Source organism: Chanos chanos, chromosome 16 (assembly GCF_902362185.1).
Source record: "Chanos chanos chromosome 16, fChaCha1.1, whole genome shotgun sequence".
NCBI classification, from domain to species: domain Eukaryota; kingdom Metazoa; phylum Chordata; class Actinopteri; order Gonorynchiformes; family Chanidae; genus Chanos; species Chanos chanos.
In genome coordinates this window covers 8,190,401-8,209,895 of record NC_044510.1, presented here as the reverse complement: position 1 = coordinate 8,209,895, position 19,495 = coordinate 8,190,401, and the positions used below count along the sequence as shown (strand labels likewise).

The window sequence follows — 19,495 nt, the reverse complement described above, 5'->3', positions numbered from 1 at the left end:
TGACCATCTCGGAGCGGTCTCATGATTTGCAACTACCATTACAACCAGACATTTTGTGTGTTCTCTTTGCCAATATTGTTAGCATCTGATTTTCGTCTTTGGGCAGACACATCACTGAACTGCATAACTTAAAACACGCTGCAACGTTCATATTCGTAATGCCTTTTATGTTAATCATATTGACGTGAATAACAATCAGTAACACGAGCTAACTGTTGAGTTTTAGCTACCGAATGCGTTTCCGTCGTCCACCGAAACCCTCTTATACTGCTGTCTGAAGGTTTCGAGCTCCTTCCTCGTCCGAACCGTCTCCTCAAGGTATTCCCAAACAGTCCTCTCCACCACTCCAATGATCTCACGCACGACCTCGGCCATTCGCTCAGACAGGTAAACGTTTAACTGATGCAGCTTTGTCATTTCTGTAACTTCTAGTTCTTTCCACTAGTTGTGAAACACTTAGAAAGAGCACGCGTGCAACACGTCCCAGTGCTGCTTACAGCACTACTGTGATAACTGAGATAACACCAAATAGTTACATCAGATGGATGTCTGGTCTCCGGAATATTACTTCATTTAGTAGTGTGTACTGCCACCTACTGCGCTGGAATCGGCTAAAATGTCCACTTCAGACGGGCAGGCAGGTGAGAAGATGCCGAATTTGACCATTTCAACAGCAACATTAAGCAACAGCTACAACTGTTGATCTAACGGTTACAGTTACACAGGTCAACTTTCTGGACTGCTCCGGTCACCGTCAGTGGCCGATCACTTTAACGGCTCTGTGTTTGCAAGTGATCAAAATGTCATTATGTAAACAGAAAAAAAAGATAAGGCAGCAAACAAATAAGGGAAAGAGAATTTCATATATTTTCTCATTCTACAATTTTGAAAAAAAAAAAAAAAGTTTTACACACAATTTATTACTCCACATCAAAGAGACGCATTTTCTTTTATGACTGATGCCTCAAGCTATGTTAAAAAGAACAACAACAAAAAACAAAACTAAAATGAACAAACTATGTTAATATTAAAAAATGATAAAAGAGTTATGTGGTTTGTCATCATCAGTGAGGCTCCAGTCTGTTCTTTGTTTGAATTTCATGAAGAGTCGCGTTTTGTGTTACAGTCTTTAACGCCACACAGACGACACGGGGAGACACGATGTTCCGTCACTGACCGTCGGTCTTCTCCGAGCATCTTCGCCCTCTGCCTCATCTCAGTCTGAACGTATAACCAACCAACAAACAAACCAGATGACAAAAAAAAAAAAAAAAATTTAAAACGCTTTCATTGTCTTTAAAGGCCAATTATAGTTTGTAAATTTTAAAAAGAAACAGGGATTAAGTGCTTAACAAAGTAGTTTCTTATTAGTCCAAAAGACATTTTGGAGTACTTAATATGGCTTACAACACTGTTCATGTAAACTGGAAAAATACATATCCTTTATGTTTTTTGGGTTTTTTTTAAAAGTTATCCTTATGTGATGTGCTGGGGTTCTGTGGTTTCACCTCTGCTAGTCGATGCGTCTCTTTTCTCTGTGTACTCAGTGGCTTCTGAATGTTTTCCACCAGAACCTTCTCTGAGTGGCTGCAGAGAGACAAACCAATTTCACATTTAAAGTCAAAGTGAGAGCTCTCCACATGTCTCCCTGGCAATGAATTAGCGAGTTAAGAGGCTGTTTTAAAGGCAAAGGAATTATGGGTCTCTCAAATGAAAACCGACCATCCAAAGGGGGAAGAACTTTGTGACCCTACATACAATGTAAAATTCACATCTACTTGAAATAACTGACACTCTTGTGTGTGTACGACATCTTTTTTTAATCAAGTGGTGAAGTCAACCCCCCCCCCCACACACTTTTTCATTTGTTTCATATTTAATACACTTTTTAAAGCACACTCTGAGGGGGAGGGGGATGATTAAATAGTCTAGTTCACTGGCGCACATCACCTGTCTGCTGGTGTTACTCTGAGATTTCTGATCTACGCTGGATGTGCTCCTCCTCTGCTTCTCGCTACGGCAGGGCCTATCACCTGGAGAAGATTAAAAAAAAAAAAAAAAATTCAAACGACAATAAGCACGCACTTTAACATGCTGTATTTACAGGTCTCTATTTATATAACATTAGACATTAAAAAAAAAAAAAAAATTAAAAAAGCTTAGTACTTTTCAGAGAGCACAACTTTGCGTTTGATAAAACAATTCTTCTTTGACTATTAAATGTGGGCACAGCAGACCAGGTTTTACACTAAGCCAAAACGTGTGGAAAAAGGCATGCCCTGGCCTCGCTCATAACAACCGAGGTGCCACGTGAGAGGAATCCCAAGTAATTCCAAATCTGAAGAAAAAAGAATGAGTAAACTAAGGCAGACTACAGATCCTGTAAACTCGGTAGTACAGCAGTAAATATACAGGGATCTGTGAAAACGTATGTCACAATTGCAGACTTTGCAGTATACTGCAAGAGTCATTTAATTTCTTTGTGGAGCTTTAGCAAGGTTTATAAAAAAAATAATTAAAAAAAAGCTGTTAAGATTGTTAAATCCAGTGAGTGACATACCATGGTGGACCAGCTTGTGTTTCCGCAGGCGGTATTTTTGAATGAAGCCCACGTTACACTGGCTGCACCAGAACGGCCTTTCCCCTACAGCAGGTGACGAGAGAGTGAGTCAGAGCGCGCGCGCGTGTGTGTGTTTTTGAAAGATAAGTGACCTTTAACACAACATATTGTATTTCTCTGATTAAAAAGAGTGCACCGTCTGGTGCACACCTACCAGTGTGAGTGTAGACGTGCCTTCGCAGGTTGTAGGAAGTGTGAAAAACGGCGTTGCAGTGGTCACAGCTATACGTTTTTGAGTTGGGCGACACAGTCTCACCGTCTTGATCCTGGAAAACGATGACGCTTTAGTGTCAAAGTCGTAAAAATACACCTGCAACGTCCTCTCACCATGGAAAAAAAAAAAAAAAAAAGTCACTGCTCTGATTTCAATCTGTTGTGTGTTAACAACAGGACTCGTAGGCAAAAGGTCAGACAGAGTCATAACGGAATTGTGTTGGAGCTCGTCGCTCAACATCGCAGAGCGTGGGTGTCTTTGATGTACGGACTTCATTTACAATTTCAAATACTTACGAGATGTCCTAAATCTCTGCTTTTCTCCTTTTAAATATGCTTCCAAAACCTCTCGCCCATACTCCGGCCTTCAAGTGACAACACTTTTTTCTCTCTCTCTCTCGCTTTGCTTTTTTGAGGAAGAAGCACAGTAGCTCAACATGAAAGTTTTCATACCTTAGATTCTCCCAGTTTCTTAGGTGACTTTACTTCTTTCCCGTCATCATCATCATCTGACCTTTGGTCCATCTTGCCTGGCGACGCTTCATCCAGCTGCTCCGATGGCTGTCAGAAAACGCATGGACAAAGTGAGAAAAAACAAAGCAAAAAAAAAAAGCATGGAGTCATTTCGTGAAAATATCAGGGTACAAATATTAACACGACATCGCCTGATAACTTTTTCTACTTGACTTTTTGGGAAGTCTTAAAAGTGATGACAATACCAAGCAAAGCCGTTTTCAGTAGATTTGACTCATTACCAATCAGACAGTCTGTCCTTAATCATTCAGACAGTGACACACTGTCTCCTCAGTTCCTCACCCAAACACAGTACTCCGCATGCAAATCAAGTGCTTTGAGATTTACCTACACTATTCATTTGACTGAGCCAATAAGAAGCAATAATAAGAAAAAAAACACCACCACCACCATATGAATAACAGTGGTGATCAACTAACCTCTTGATATTATAAACAATTACTGACTGTATGTTACAAAGACCTTTTTGAAAAATCGTTTTCTGACATGTACAGGTAACTGCCAAAATGAAGGAAACACTTAGGCAATGCAGGGGAATTAAGCACACTCAAAAGAAGATTCTTCCACACAGGCGTCTTTACAGACGTAAGCAAGCAATTAAAGTCCCATCATGCTTAGGGTCACATACTATGTACTGTTAGGCAGGCCCGGCGGCGCGTGACTTTGGCTACTATTACTAGAGGAGGAGATCTCTGTTTATAAGAGGGTTGACTGTTGGGGTACCTTTCTGAAACCTGACGTTTCAAGAGGAACATGGGCTAAGGTAACGTTGGCAGGGAAGTCTAAGGGAAATTCAGGATTCACTGTGGTCAAAAGCGTACACTCCTAGACTGCGATGTTGGTGCATTGGTTTCAAGAACCGAACCGAACCAAACTAAACCAAACCACAAACCAAGATAGGAAACTCTAAATCACATCATTTTAGGGCAGGAACAAACTGCAGAGAAGTTCAGAGAGAGAGAAGGATACTACAGTCAGGCTGCAATGCAAGTTTGCAAATGAAGTGGCAACCCCCCCCCCCCCCCCCCAAAACAAACAAACAAACAAAAAACCAAGGTACTGGTCTACATGGTGAGAACAGTTCTCTTTCATTCTGTTCTCAACAACAGACAAGCAAATACAGCGCACTTCAAAAGAACCCTACAATCCCCCCCCCCCCGCCCCTCCCCGCCTTCCCCTCCCCGAGTCCTTGTTTCACAGTGTTGAAGGGTACTGGTGGCTCTGCTATGGTGTATGGAGCAATGCACTTTCCGGGCACAGGTTTAAGGTCCATTCAACCCCATCAGAGGTCAAAGTAAACACCTACAAATACAAAACCAGTCCAAGCCATCGTATGGTGAAGCACTCCTATCTTGACGCGAGTGGTCTCATCCAGGATGACAATGCACTCATCCACACAGCACAAGTGGTCACTGAATGGTTTGATGAGCATGAAAATGAACCATACGTGCTATTCCCATCTCATTTATAAGATCTTAACCCAACTGAACACTTATAGAAGATTCTGGAACACTGCCAGAAACAGCATTGTCCACTACCATTAACAAATGAATAAATCATGGAACTTCTCAAGAGGAACGGCGTAGCATCTCTCCAGCAACAGTTCCGGGTACTTCTAGAATCTACACATTGATGCTGTCCTGGTGAACCAACGCCCTGTTAGGACAATCTGTGTTGGTGTTCCCTTACTTTTTTTTTTACCAGTTACCTGTATATGCTGATCATTTCACTCTTCAAAATGACCATGAGAGAATTTCATGAAAAAAACAAAAAGCCAGAGAGAGACCTTTCCTTCTCCGCTGACAGTTAAAATCTGGTGAAACATCAGTGGCGTACCTTAGCATCAGCAGGTGGAGGCTCTTCATCGCCGACACACTCCACACTCTGATCAGCTCCACCTCTGCTGGGCTCAGCCTCACTGTGTGAGGTTTGGTCACAGTTGGTGAAAATGTCATCGCTGGAAAGAGATCTAAGGACACCATCATTACCATTCAGGCCACTAACATTATCTGGGGTATCTGGGCTAACCACAACTGGATCAGCAGTCTGTCGCACCGGTGCGCCGTTGCTGGCGTCGTCTACCGACTCGGTGGTTGGGCAGCTTGACTCAGCTTGATTCTGTGCTGCCTCTGGGTAACATTGTTGTTCAAGGTTGAGTGCCGCGTGGTCACCTGTTCTGTGCGAAGGAGAACCAGAGCACGCCGGCTCAGCTGTGGGAGAAACTGCACTGCCGCTGGTCTCAGCAGGGTCCTGTTCTTTACCTGGGACGTTATGCTTACATCTCACGGCATGCCTCCACATATCTTTTCGTTGGTACAACCCTTGACAATACTTGCAGTAATCGAAATTGTCGGCCGAGGTCAAGGAAGACGTCCTTTTACAAGGAACCAGGACTCCCTTGCCGGTTCTTGCCACCTCTGTGTTGTGAAGAAAGTTCCCCTTGTTTCGAATAAGGACCAATAAGCTTTTTCTTTCTTCTGAGTATTTCGTGTGGCTGAAAGCTTTGGCAACTTCGGGCTCTGCGAAATGAACGCTTCGAAGGTGTCGTGCCAACTTAATGTACGGCTTCCGGCAATATAAGCAGTACTGTTTCTTGGAACACCATTTCGTTCGTTGGTTGCTCTCCCCTCTTTGGTTCGTCATGTTGGAACTTGCTCTACCGGACGGCTTAGGAGTTTGGGCTTCGTTGCTGGATGCGTCGCTCTCCTCAGAGTCCTCTGAACTCCCAGAGAAGTCAATGATTTTTTTCACCGGCTACAATGAGGGGAAGAAAGAAAATTCACAGAACCATAACACACCTTTCTTTTCTTTTCTTTTTCTTTTTTTTTTTTTTTTTAATACTTCAGGCACATTTATCAACACTAGGCTTAGCATAAAAGTTGTCTCAACATGATCACATTTACAGACACATGGATGAATAACAATCTGGAATGGCTCAATCCTGATGTTAGAAACACTCCCGGTTTTGTTAAACATTGTCACTTGTTTGTAATAACCTGACACAGATGATGTCTGACTCCTAACAGAACAAGACAGAAAGGTATACTGCCAGTCACATACTTTTGAATTTTATTAACACCTGGCATTTTGCAAGGCCACACAAGAACCGTACGTAAATAATTAGGTTTACGAACAGAAAACTGCAAGTATACACAGTCTACAAAGAACAGACAACCTGAGTTCTACCGTGGATTTAACAGAGCCTGTCCCAAGTCCAACACACTCCACTTGTTATGGAACCACAGCCCCAAGCCCTATCCCCAAATATATACCTTTGCGTACCGAAGCAGGTTTCCTCAGGTGGGATAATAATAATTCCTTTCTTTCCCATATTTTATCATTCTGTGTGAATCTAATTATTTGGCCCCTTTGTAGCATTGTGACGATGCTGTCCCTAAAAATATGGTCACTAACACCATTTGGGACGGTAGTGTGCAGTGATTCTGAATTGGCACAGTGCGGCTTCTCCTGTTGCTGGTTTTGGGCATGGGAGGACTCAAAGTTTCTGGGTGAGCTGTTGGAAGTGGTGGTGCACCGTTTCTGTTATCGGTCAAGTTTTGTTCATCCCCTGGAACATTCTGGGCACACACACACACGTCTGTCCGTACCTCCAAATAACGTTTGTTTGATTAAACGATTGACAAAACCTGCAGTGTACGAAGTCTTCAATAATGAAGAGGTTCACGAGGGCTCTTAGATGAAATTCTCTGCCTTCCCTGACAACCCTCTGCTGTGTTCAGACTTTATCTTTCTGCAGAGATGACGCAATAAGCCATGTTTTTTCCTCAGAGTTCTCCTCGAAGTTGTAAGCCATCCACAAACTCAGCCTCCCTTAACGTGACACATTTTAAGATGACTTTCTATTTTTCTGAACTGTCTCTGGCAAAAATAAACAGAACTGTTTCGTGTCTTGTCTAGACGTTTCTCTCTCAGCCGCTTCTTCACTTCGGTAGCTCTGATTTGATCTAGCAGTCCTTGACAAAGCTCCACATGGCTCAGTGTACACTACCTTAACATGCTAAGGCATCATTCATTCCTGAGGTCTTAAAGATACCTGATGCATCATCACCTCACATCTTCTTCTGATAGCTTCAGTTGGGGGAAAATGTTTAAAAAGCAATTTGAATTTGGCACATACTGACACCTATGTCCAGAGAAAGGTAACATCTTGTTCAATATATTACCCATGACTTTATGTGTCTAGAGATTCTAAATCAAAACTGAAGGCATTTCCTGCGTCTCACTACCACCCTGGTCTCTGACTAATTCATGTACCTGGATGCGGACGCGGCGTCTCCTCTTTGCTGTCCCGCCGTTCTCATCACCATCCTCATCGTCCATAGTCCTCCTGTGCTCTTCAATGTGCTCTGTGAGTAAAATCTCCTGATCGAAGACTTTGCTACATAACTTGCACCGAAACAACCTCTTTCCTTCGACCCTCTCCGTACTTGGCTTGAGACCGGCAACCGCGACCTGATCGGTGTTAGAGGCAACCATACCGCTGTTCGGCCCGTCGCTGCCAAATTCACAGTCCATGTCGTCTGGGATGCTCTCTCCTTCTACTTCTGAGTCAGTAGTTTGCCCTGATAAGAGGTTGCTGTTTTTGACGTTGACTGGCTTCCGGTCTGTGGTCACAGGCAAGTCAGTGTCAGTGCCATGCATGGACAAATCTTGCCTGGTGTCAGGGGTTGAGCTTTCTATATGAGAACCCAGTGCTGATTTCTGGTTAACTATCGTTTCGTCACTCTGCTCTTGATCCGCGGTAGTTGTATCAATACTGTCTGTCTGATCACTTGTATTTGCCGGTGAAGCAGCAACGACTGGTGTCAAATCAGTGCTTTGTGGGACACTGCAGCTCGTTTCAGCATTACCTGAATTCAGCTCAGTGGCTGGAGGTGTTTCTCTGGTGCTGTGGTCACTGAACGCAGCTGAAGTTAAATCCGGAAGAGCAGCATCCTCCTTAGGTGGTTTGGATGGATGTGTAATGTCAGGAGCATCTGCCGGGGCCCCGTTTGTGAGCTTTTGAACAGGCATCATGGACTTTTCTGAAGCTCCCAACTGTTTGGTATTTTGAACTCCGATATCTGCGTTACTGTTCTCTGAGTGAGGGAGCAGTTTAGAGCCATCATCACCACTGCTGATCGGCTCATTAATGTTGGTTGTGAAAGTAGCCTCAACTTGCTTTGGATCAGCAGTTTGCGACGCCCCAGTGGCACGAGATTCATTGGAAACTGATTCTGGATCAGTGCTCGTGGCCAGCAGTACAGAACCTGCATTAGAGGACACGGTTCTGTCATGGTTATCAGTCTCAGATTCAATAAGGTCTGAAGTAGCGCTGTCTACAGGCAAACCTCTGGGTGAATACTTGCTCTCTTCAACCGTGTCAGAGGCACTCACAACAACATCAGCTGGCTCTACACTGCAGGAACTATTACTCGCCGTGAAGGAACTTGCAGGGCCTCCACACAGTTCTGGTTTTTCATTTGAGGCTTTCAAGAATGTACTAGTGTCAGTGCTTTTAGCTGCAAAGTTACCTTTGCCATTGTTCACCTGACAGTCTTTTTGGATTGACTCAGTGTCTGCATCTTTAGTGTGCTTCATATCGGCTGTCTGTGGTAAAACAGTGCGGTTGGCATCTGAGGAAATGTCTAGGTTGCAGTTGCCAATATCAGGTTGGTCACATGAAGGTTTCTGGAGACTGTCCTTGGTGATGAGGACTCCAGTGACCTCAGAGACGCCAGAGACTGATTCCACGTCACTGGTTGGCTCTGATGCCTTGGGGTTTATATCAGCACAGACAGAAGGTGGATCAGTGGTTTCTGGAGCGACTATGTTGCCGGTGTCAGGTGACTCTGTTTGTTTGCCGCCCGACGCATCAGGGATTTCAAGTGAATTTATGGTTACATTACAACTATTGATCCGTTTGTGTTCAGCACTAATGACAGCAGCATCAACCAACTCCTGGTCGGATGTCTTCGGTAACTCAAGGTCAGATATTTCAGAGCTGACGTTTTCTTGGACACTTCCAAGCCCTGCCTTCCAGTACTTGGATTCAGATATAATAGACTGTAGAACAATCCTGGGCTGTAAATTACAGCAGCTTGTTGCAGTACTGTCTGGTTCTATATCGAACGCCTCTTCGCTCAAGCTGGAGGCAATGCTGGTTGACTTTGTTACAGTATTCTGAGGTAGGGGGCTGACAGTGGGGTCAGTGCTGACCATGTGAGGTTGAGACGTTTTGATTGGTTCTGAGGTATGTTCCTGGCTTGTAGTTGGCTCTGACTTCCCGTAATTTTTCTCCGTTTCTTCGCAGGCCGAATCCGACAAATCGTCACTATGTTCACTGTTTTCCCTGGAAGGCTACAAATAAAATGACAAGAGCAGTTTTTAAAATGCTTAAAAATCCATTTTAAACCCACGTCTACCAGTTACAAAGAGAATAAATTACTGAGCTTTGAATTTTAAAAACGACGTAGTTTGCACATTTTAGACAGGAAATACATGCTGTGTTTTAAGGTATGTTGTATATTTAAACAAATATTCCTACCTCCTGGGTATGAATACTTGAGGTCTTCCTCTTTGTCAAATCGCCGTAGAACTGCTCCTTGCGCTGACGGTAGAGATACGGTTTCTCGCCCGAGTGGATCTGCATATGTAACATGAGTCTCATCTCCCACGGGAAAACTTTGCCACAAAGAGGACAAGGAAACGACCCCTTCTGAACCCTCAACTTTCCCATTCTGTTCACCGACTCCTTTACCGGTGGCTCACTTGGGTTTCCTTCGGACAACTGCAAACAAACACGCAATTAGCGAAACTGATATGAGGAAGGTTTTTTTGAAATCTGATGTTAATCTGACAAAACCGATACATTGGATTACGTTGCAGGATCTTGTGACGTGTCATTACCTGTGTGTCCAGAGTCTCGTTCCTCGTCTCCTGTTGATAGGCCTTGAGTTTTTCGCACGCGTGAATCCGCATGTGGACTTTCCACCAGATTTCGCTGTCGAAGACTTGATTACACTGCTTACATTGGAAATGGCCGATTTTGCCACCACTCCCACCTCCTTCATTCTTATTCTCAGGGATGTCTGATGACTATAACAGCCCCCACGCCAGCCAAAGGAAGAAAGAAAAAGAAAGGAAAGAAAGAAAGAAAAAAAAACAAAAAACAAGATACATATTTACAAAAGACAGTAACAAGTTCATACTAAGCGATATCAGAGTAGGGGGTTTTAAAACGACTAAAAAAAAAACAAAAAAAACCATATGCCATGTGAATGTTCAGTTTTAAGTCAGAAAGTGTTCATTTTAATTTTAAATTTGCATCGCGTTATATTGGCGCTCTCGTTCCAATCCAAAGACGAGAAGCGTACCTTGCTGTAAACACGACTGCTCCTCGTCGTACGTTTCACATCGTGGATGCGCTCCAACACAACCACCTCCCCCTCCTTTGGCTTCTCTTTGTCGTGACTCCGTATATGAGGCGCCAGCCAGCCCTCCCGAATGAAGACTCTTCCGCATTTCGGGCAAGGAAACGTTTTCTTCTCTTTGTCCTCTCCTTCGTCCTCTTTCACCTTAGGCTCACGTAATTTCCCCTCTGATGGCTGCACAGGACAAATTAGAAGACACCGCTGATGACTATAACGCGGCTTGGGAACATTTCTGTCGCCGCTTCTCCGAATGACGGCCGTTAGAAATCGTCAGGAAGAGTTTTACCTGAATGCGGCTCCGTTGGGTCATCTGGTCCACTCTGCTGTCACACGTCACCTTAGCGGGTGCTCTGAGGGAACGTCGTCCCTCTTCCCTAGAAGTCTTGTTCGCGTGTCTGTACAGGTGTTGCTTTAGCCAGGCCCCCCGAGTGAAAACTCTGTGGCACTGAGGGCAGGGAAAAGAGTTCTTTCGACTTTCGGCTGGTGCCCTTCCCGCGGTCACGTCCTCTGTACTTCCACTCAGTGACTTAAGGAATAACACACACAAAAAAGAAACAGAGAAAGGCGTTAACTGAAGGCATCTGTAGTCGTTAGCGTTCTACGACAGCATCAACAGTCAGTAACAGAATGCGGTTTCTCTCTCTCTCCCCTTCCGCCCCCCCCCCCCCCAAAACGATATAAACGTATGATTGACAGCTTACCTCCTGAACAGGAGAAATTCCCATTTGCCTTTCTTCACACTTGTCCCGATCCTTGTCTTTGTAACTGGCATTTAGCTTCTCTTTAGAGTGCACCTTGTTGTGCAAAACGAGCCAGTAGGCACGGGGAAAGCTTTTTTCACAGTGCTGACACTGGAAAATCTTCTGTCCAACCTGTCCTCCTTCAGCACCCATTTCATTTAGGTTTCCTTTTGGCGGCTGCGTGAAACACACAGGCACACAGAAGCACAAGTAAACTGATTAAGAAATTAGGATCTTTTCATCCACAGCATGAGGCTTTGAGTTTTAGAACCTCTGTGTCACCAACTGCCGTTTGGTACTGCAATGCAATAGTTCCTTCAAAACCCTGGTGTCAAGTGTTAAAAAAAAACCTCATAAATGATTATTTTAAACTGTGAATGAAAAGAAAAATAAATTAGTATTGTAAATGCGCCACCTGAGTGCCCGTGTTAATTAGTTTTTTAAAACTAAGTAAGTAAAGCAAAACCCATGCGTTTACAATGAAGGTTATGTGTGGTTGTGTACCTCCACATGAAGGTGAGATGTCTTGTGTTTTTCGTTGTCGTCAACAAGCACCTTCTGCTTGTGGCCCGCACGTAACTTCTGCTTCGAGTGCGCTTTCATGTGCAGTATCAACCAAGCCCTTCGTGAAAAAGCTTTTTCGCAGTGCGGGCACTTCAGATGTTTCTTCTGAACTTCAGCTTGTTTATTTCTCTTGAACGTGTTACCTACTCTTCTCTTTGAAGGCTACAAGAAACAAAACACACACACAATGTAACGTAGATACCATAGACGTGTGTATATATCTGGTATTAGCATGGCGATATGACAATATGGAAGCTCCACAATGGGATTACATGTTTATTATGGGAAAGACAGCACTGTAGACATATTAGAATAACTCAGTGTATCTTCAAAATTCATGACAACAATAATAAAATTAAGAGCATCACGGCATAGACGTATAAACAATAAAAAAAAACGATAGCTTGCCTCTGTGTGAACGCGAGGCTTTCGCGTTTGCGTTTCACCACCTTCATCCCGCCTCTTGTCTCGATGCCTGAAGTTCGGCTGCTTTCTGTGTGTCTTCATGTGCAACGCCAGCCAATTCTCTCGCGGAAAACTTTTTTCACAGTGCTGACACTGAAAACGAATCTTCGCGTTTTCAGCGCGTTCTCCACTTTCCTCCTTCTTCAAATTTTTCCTCTTCTTACTCCTCTCCTCAACATCACTTCTTTTAGATGGCTGCAAGAAACAGGAAAACACACAAACAATCAGATGTTAATATACATTTACAGGTTTACTCTATCAAAATACACCTCTGTGATAAGAAAACCAAATATTACATGTTTTTCCAGACATGGGACATGGAAGTAATATTACCATTAAAAACCAATTTTGTGGTGTTTCAACTTATTGATAAGGTTGTTGCAAGATCCTGATAGAAGCAAAGAACAGTTTTACGATTTGTTGCACTTTTTGGTGGTGTACCTCGGTTTGAACAACCGTGTTCTTCTTTTGTGGCAATTCACGGTCTGACAGTTCTTTGCGCTGGGGTTTGGCTTGCAGCTTCTTACTCCAGTGGGTTTTCATGTGAAACTTCAGCCGAGGTATACGAGAAAATCTCTTATCGCACTTTGGGCACTGAAATCGCTTCTCTTCCACTTTTCGACTTTTGGTGACTGTCTTATCTGTACTTACATTTGATGCCTAAAAGGAACACACAGACTGATTTGAACACAAAACAAAAATGGACGTTAAAGCTTTAACAGGAAGAATTACACTCAGACCTACCAAACCGTAGTTACGGTTGACCAGGCATCATTTTTTCCTGTTTAAAAAGTCCGTCAGGTTACTCCATACAGTTCTGTTCACTGAAACAGTTCTGTTCACTGAAACAGGAGTCAAGTGATCTTTGTCACTTACCTATGCAACTTAATACACTGACAGTTGCGGAAACACAAGAACAGTAAGGTAAATGAAAACACACAGACTGGCTTTGTGAGGTTTTGGACCAACGTCGGCCGTCAGAACAGCTTCAGCGGACCTCTGCACAGATTCTACAAGCGCCTGGAACTGCAGGAGATGTGCCACCACCGCTCTTCCACGAAAAACGATTGCATTGTGCTTTGATGACGGTGGTGGAAAATGCTGTGTCAAGCACAGGTGTAGAACCTCCCTTTTAGAACGTGTCAGCTTGACATCATGTGACTGACATGATCGGGGGGCATGAGGTTTTTGTCGTTTTTATTCTCGTGAAACCATTCAGTGACCGTGGATGGGGGGGCGGGGGGGAGGGGGCAGGGCTGTGGACAGGGGGGGGCAATATCATTCTGGAAGAGACCACTCCCATCGGGATAGAAACGTGTCATCATGAGATGAACGTGATCGCTCAGAACGGTTCTGCTAACTGTTCGATGTCGGCCTTGCCCGATAAAAAGGCCAGGTGGACCTACAACTTTCACAAAAAAAAAAAAAAAAAAAAAGAGAAGGTACCCCACACCATAACAGAGCCACTGGAACCCTTCGCTGTGGGAAACAAGCATTTGGGTCTGTCAGTTAATTCTGGCAAGTTCCACACATGCACTCATGCGCTTGTTGAGAACATGGTAAAGAACGACCACGTGACTTTTTGCAACCGCTAAGCAGACCACTGTTCTTTGTAGCATTTTCCTCACAAACATGCAATGAGCGTTAAGGGTTTATGCATTTCTACCTTCCTGTCCCACTCGGTGAAGTTCTCTGCAGACCGATCCTTATTAAACTGCCTGCCCACGGTTTTTCCAAGTCAACCCATTCAAGGGTTCTAAGCAGTTTTGCCTTGTGTCTCAAACTAATGCACACACATCACAACTGCAGAGAGTAAAAGTCTGACCACAGATGGAACTCCAGTTAACTTCCCATGACACCATCACCTTTGCTGCTGGTCCTTGTTGAACCATCAGCAAGTTATGCAGTCTTCCTCACACAAACTCCATCCAAACAGGTGGAAAAAAAAAAAAACCAATCACACCTCGTTCAGTGACCTCTCCTTTTCTTATAAAGGCAGACGAAATAACAGGTGATTTGGCACACCTAGCATTTTATACAAGACCCCAAAGCATGATGGGTTGTTTATGGCTTAACCAACCCTTCAGAAATCACACCTGTGTGGAGAAGCCCGCGTGTGTCCCCTCCATTTGACAGTTACCTGTAAACAGTCATTTGGTGACTAATTTCTGTACCTCACACGGAACATGTTGATTCTTCTTCTGTGTTCCGTCGGCGTCGTCTAGCGGCTCCTTGCGTTGACGTTTGGATTGCAGCTTCTCTTTCAGGTGAGCTCTCATGTGAAACTTCAGCTGGGGTTTACGAGAAAAACTCTTATCGCACCTTGGGCACTGAAAATGCTGCTCTTCCACTTTTTGATTTTTGGGGACAGTCTTATCTGTACTCATTTTGGACGGCTTAAATAAAACACAGACACACACACACACACACACACACACACACACACAAAAACAAAATGATTCGGGCAACCCCAAGCAAAGATCAGGGACCATTATTCCGTACCAGTTCACAACATAATTTTTTCTTTTTCTTTCTCTTTTTTTTAAGCTAAATTAGCTTAGCCGAGAAACACTCATAACTGACACTTTGGTCATTAAATTCATTATTCAGAAATAGGCTATGGTGTAACAGTAACATCTGTAACAATACTTTATAATGCGTTTCAAATACAGAGACATGGGTTGAATTAATACTACTGTAAACGGTGTACTTTGACAGAGCCACTCTCGGCCTGTGTTTGGTTGATGACACATACTTTCTGTTTTGAGTGGGTCTTCATGTGAAATGCCAACCAGGATGAGCGAGGGAAGGTCTTGTCGCATTCTGTGCACGGAAACACCTTCCCTTGATATTCCTCTCCTCCGCGCCTCGACTTGACCCCAGACGGCACCGGTTGGCTCTGATTAGAAAGGGCTTTATTGCTATGTGGGCCATTCCTGCCAACTTTATGGCCGGAAATACTGGATACACTGACTGGCCCCGCCTCCAGATGATCTGGGGCGGGGCTTGTGGGCGGGGCCTGTTGATGTATCGTTGGCATGCTACGCACTGCAGACGACTCGCTCATTTCTGTCTGCTCAGAAAAGTCTGACCACTCGTCCACACTTTCTCTCGACGGCTAAAGGTAGGGAAAAAAAACAAGAAATGCATCCAAATACAGACAAAAGACCTGTTATTTTAAATTTAAAATCATTTTTCAGCGAACTACAGGCGATGATGACAAAAAGAAATCACGGTGCAGGCAAAATTAATGTTGTCAGAAGTTGGGCAGCTCCCCACCTGGCCACGGAGGCCTCTGTTCTTCTTTTGTTTCCTGTCGCCGTAGAAACACGCTTTGCGCTGACGGTAGGCATACGGTCTGTCGCTTGAATGGATACGCATGTGCAACACCAGCCGTGACTCTCGAGCAAAGACTTTGCCACACATGGGGCATGCAAACGACATCTTTTGACTCCTCACCCTTCCCCTCCATCGTCGGACCCTCGTGGGCAAGGTTGGATCGTGATCAAGAGGGGCCATGTAGCTATAAGGCGACTCCCAGTACCTGGTGTCCGTAATGACGGAATCGATAGCAATATCGATTCCGGGATTAACTGACTGGAGATCAGTGTTATGAGGAGATACTCTGAGGTTGGCATCTGCACTGACTGGCAGGGGAACAGCCACTTCGATGGGTTCTGTTTTAATAGCCTGGAGCTCAGGTGCCGATGCCTGTGCCTGACTGGTGATCTGGTCCTGAGGATCAGTTGGTGTGATTTCAACTGGGACAGAAACAGGAGATGGCTGCGTTTGGCCTAAAGAGATAAGAATGATACAGATCAGAGAGGGAGGTGTGACTAAATGTGTACATAAAGGTTTAGTAATTATACTGAGAACACAGCTGAGTACTGGCGTGACACCCCACAAAAGTTATACAGATACAAATGTCTCAGTGGACACCCCGAAGTGACGCAATGAAACTGTCAATGCGTGCAAACTCCCTGCAACACTTTAAGTTCTAACGGTCTTTAACACACCCTCTATAACAGAACGTTTTGAGCGGACGACTTGATGCGATACACTGATGTTCAATCTAACAACTGCTGCATCATATCCGCACGAGGTGGCGAGAATGTGGGAACGTTAGAGCGCACGTCAACCTCGCCTTCACACTGGCACTGCACGCAAACTGAAAGGGATCCTACCCGTGTTTGTTGTTAGAGTAAGGTAGAGGCATGGGCTATGTTGCTTTGTGTTCCACAATTTCCCTTTGGTCTGTAACCTTTTAAAATTGTCATGGCCTTCTTGCTCTTCAAACTAGGCATAGACTCTAATCCCCCACTAGAATGCGGTCTGTAGACCTGCAATCAATTTTAAATTGTCAAACCAAAGCTTGCTAGCTAAGAAAAGCGCTAGCTGGTTAGCTAGCAAAGTTCGCCCAACAGTGCAAACCCCGAATGTTTTTTTTTTCTATCTGCAACCATTGCACAAAAATCGTCTATGTATCTTAAATTAAGTGAATATAATTAACTTAAACATTAATATTATCCGTGTTTCTGAAATGGCATGTGATGTTGTGCAACTACCGTTACTCTTGTGAGAACATTGTTCCCTCCAGATTGAGCTAGCTCTATGCTACCTGGCCAGTCCGTTGGTGTCTCTCCCTCCATCCATCGTAACCTCCGTCTGAGAATCTCGTTCTCCTTCCTCGCTCGGACTGTCTCCTCTTCGTACTCTAATACCGTGCCTCCGACCATGCCCATAATTTCCTCCAACGCCGCCATCAGGCGCTCAGTTAGAGCACGATTCAAGAGTTGGAGTTTAGTCATTTTTTTCTGTCTTTCATTCAGATGTGTGAATTAATACACACTCGATCAGAGGTAGTTGAATGTATGCTTTCTTGCAGTTTTTCTTCCTCCCATTCTATTTTCCAGCCATCGCTCGTTTACAAGATACTTTCTGCCCCCTAATGTACCGGAGTGGCACATAGCGCATCAAAGCCCAGCGCCATATAACGGTACTTGAAGTATTTTTTATGAATTGACGGTAAATCCACAAAATGCAATTTATTACCAAGAAACAGAGGAGGTCCTGGCTTCTTTTTTAGAAAACTTTGGCGTGTATCAGTTTGTATGTCGTAAATACAGTAACTTTTGTCTACTGTATAGTCTACTCATTAATAGTTTATATACAACGCCTGGCCAAAAAAAGTCGCACACTCTAATATTTCGTTAGACCACCTTTAGCTTTGATTACGGCGCGCATTCGCCGTAGCATTGTTTTGACAGCCTTGTGCAACGTCACAACATTTATTTCCGTCCAGAGTTGCATTAATTTTTGGCCAAGATCTTATATTGACGACGGGAGAGTCGAACCACTCTGTTAAGTCTTCTCCGGCACATCCCAAAGACTTTCAGAGGGCTTAAGGTCAGGACTCTCTGGTGGCCAATTCATGTGTGAAAATGATTCCTCATGCTCCCCGAACCACTCTCTCACAATTTGAGTTTGATGAATCTTGGCATTGTCGTCCTGGAATATGCCCGTGCTATCAGGGAAGGAAAAATCGATTGATGGGATAACCTGGTCATTCAGTACATTCAGGTACTCAGCTGACTTCATTTTGTTGCCACGTAACATTGCTGAGTCTCAGCCTGACCAACTGAAGCAACCCCAGATCATAACACTGCCTCCAGAGGCTCCAAACCCAAGCAGCAACCTTTTTTTGGCCAGGCAGTGTATGTTAATAACATCATTTCTAAAACTTTTCTCTCAGCTTCTAACCTGTAAAGGCTAGTGAACCTTAAGAGTATATACTGTATATATACACACACACATATATGTATGTATGTATATCTGCATATTCTATATATACATACATACATACATATATATATATATGCATATTCTATTGTGTGTGTGTGTGTGTGTGTGTGTGTGTATATATATATATATATATATATGTGTGTGTGTGTGTGTGTGTATATACACACACATACAGTAAAATATGCAAATAAAATTCATGTTTTAAGGGACTGGGATTATTCCACACAGCAGGACTCTTCAGCCTGCCAGAGTGACTTGAGCCGAAGGTCAAAACCATAAGATGACAGGAACATTCCTACTGCAGCGTCCCAACATTTACCTCCGATTATCTGGCCAATTGAGAACCACGGATCTGGGTGTTCAAAAATCAGCCAAAATATATTCAGATAGTCTTAAATCTGTTACTGTCCTTTGGAAAGAAAGACCACAGTGAGAGAAAACTAAAGTGTATTGGAAAGTAACAACAACAGTGTCATATATATATATATATATATATATATATATATATACCCAATTAAACCTACAGATATAATATTGTTCCATGAACAGTAGGTGATTAGGGGGTAATTTCCTGACACAAATGTTCCTAGCTAGCTGTTTAATGCAAATGTATAGTAAATATTATTTAAACTTTAAGTTCCACCAGGATCATGAAATCAATCTTTGTGTGTGTGGAGACGACTGGTAGTTCTCATAAAGAATGGCATTCATCTGATCGTCATCGACCGCCTTGTTACAAAAGTGTTCGACAACAGATTTGAAAAGAGTAAAACTGATAAAAAACAAACGAACAAACAAACAAACAAAAACAAATGATAAGTTTAATGAAGAATACAGGTCAAAAAATGAAAATGCATTGAGATATCTGATACAGGTTATATACATGATATCAGATGAGAGATAACATCATGTCATCTCTTTGAAGACTGACCCCTGTTATTAGCTGAGCGAGAGGTGACAGTATATCTACGACTACATATTAGAGCGTCCTCTTGAACGATGAATTTACGTGTGTCCCTTTGGGAGGTTTATCAAGTTCGCTTCATTTCCTTCTCCAGGATACAACCATTTCACATCACTTTACCAGTGATTTGTCCCTCCTCACGCCAGTTTACATGGGTGCA

At 43.5% G+C, this 19,495-nt stretch overlaps 1 protein-coding gene across 1 annotated transcript; it reads right to left on the bottom strand.

Annotated features, from left to right (window-relative positions):
- Positions 1–1,102: 1,102 nt before the first annotated feature.
- On the bottom strand, positions 1,103–17,422 carry LOC115829780 (uncharacterized). Its single transcript, XM_030793944.1, has 20 exons — positions 17,188–17,422; positions 15,849–16,363; positions 15,325–15,687; positions 14,744–14,965; positions 13,011–13,229; positions 12,513–12,764; positions 12,045–12,266; positions 11,502–11,717; positions 11,087–11,326; positions 10,744–10,974; positions 10,277–10,465; positions 9,915–10,157; positions 7,643–9,727; positions 5,204–6,121; positions 3,287–3,394; positions 2,775–2,886; positions 2,561–2,644; positions 1,951–2,033; positions 1,509–1,587; positions 1,103–1,221 (listed from the first exon to the last, which is right to left on the bottom strand). Exons 1-20 carry the CDS (start codon positions 17,375–17,377, stop codon positions 1,217–1,219), a joined length of 6,576 nt encoding a protein of 2,191 aa, XP_030649804.1. The 5' UTR covers positions 17,378–17,422; the 3' UTR covers positions 1,103–1,216.
- Positions 17,423–19,495: the final 2,073 nt, after the last annotated feature.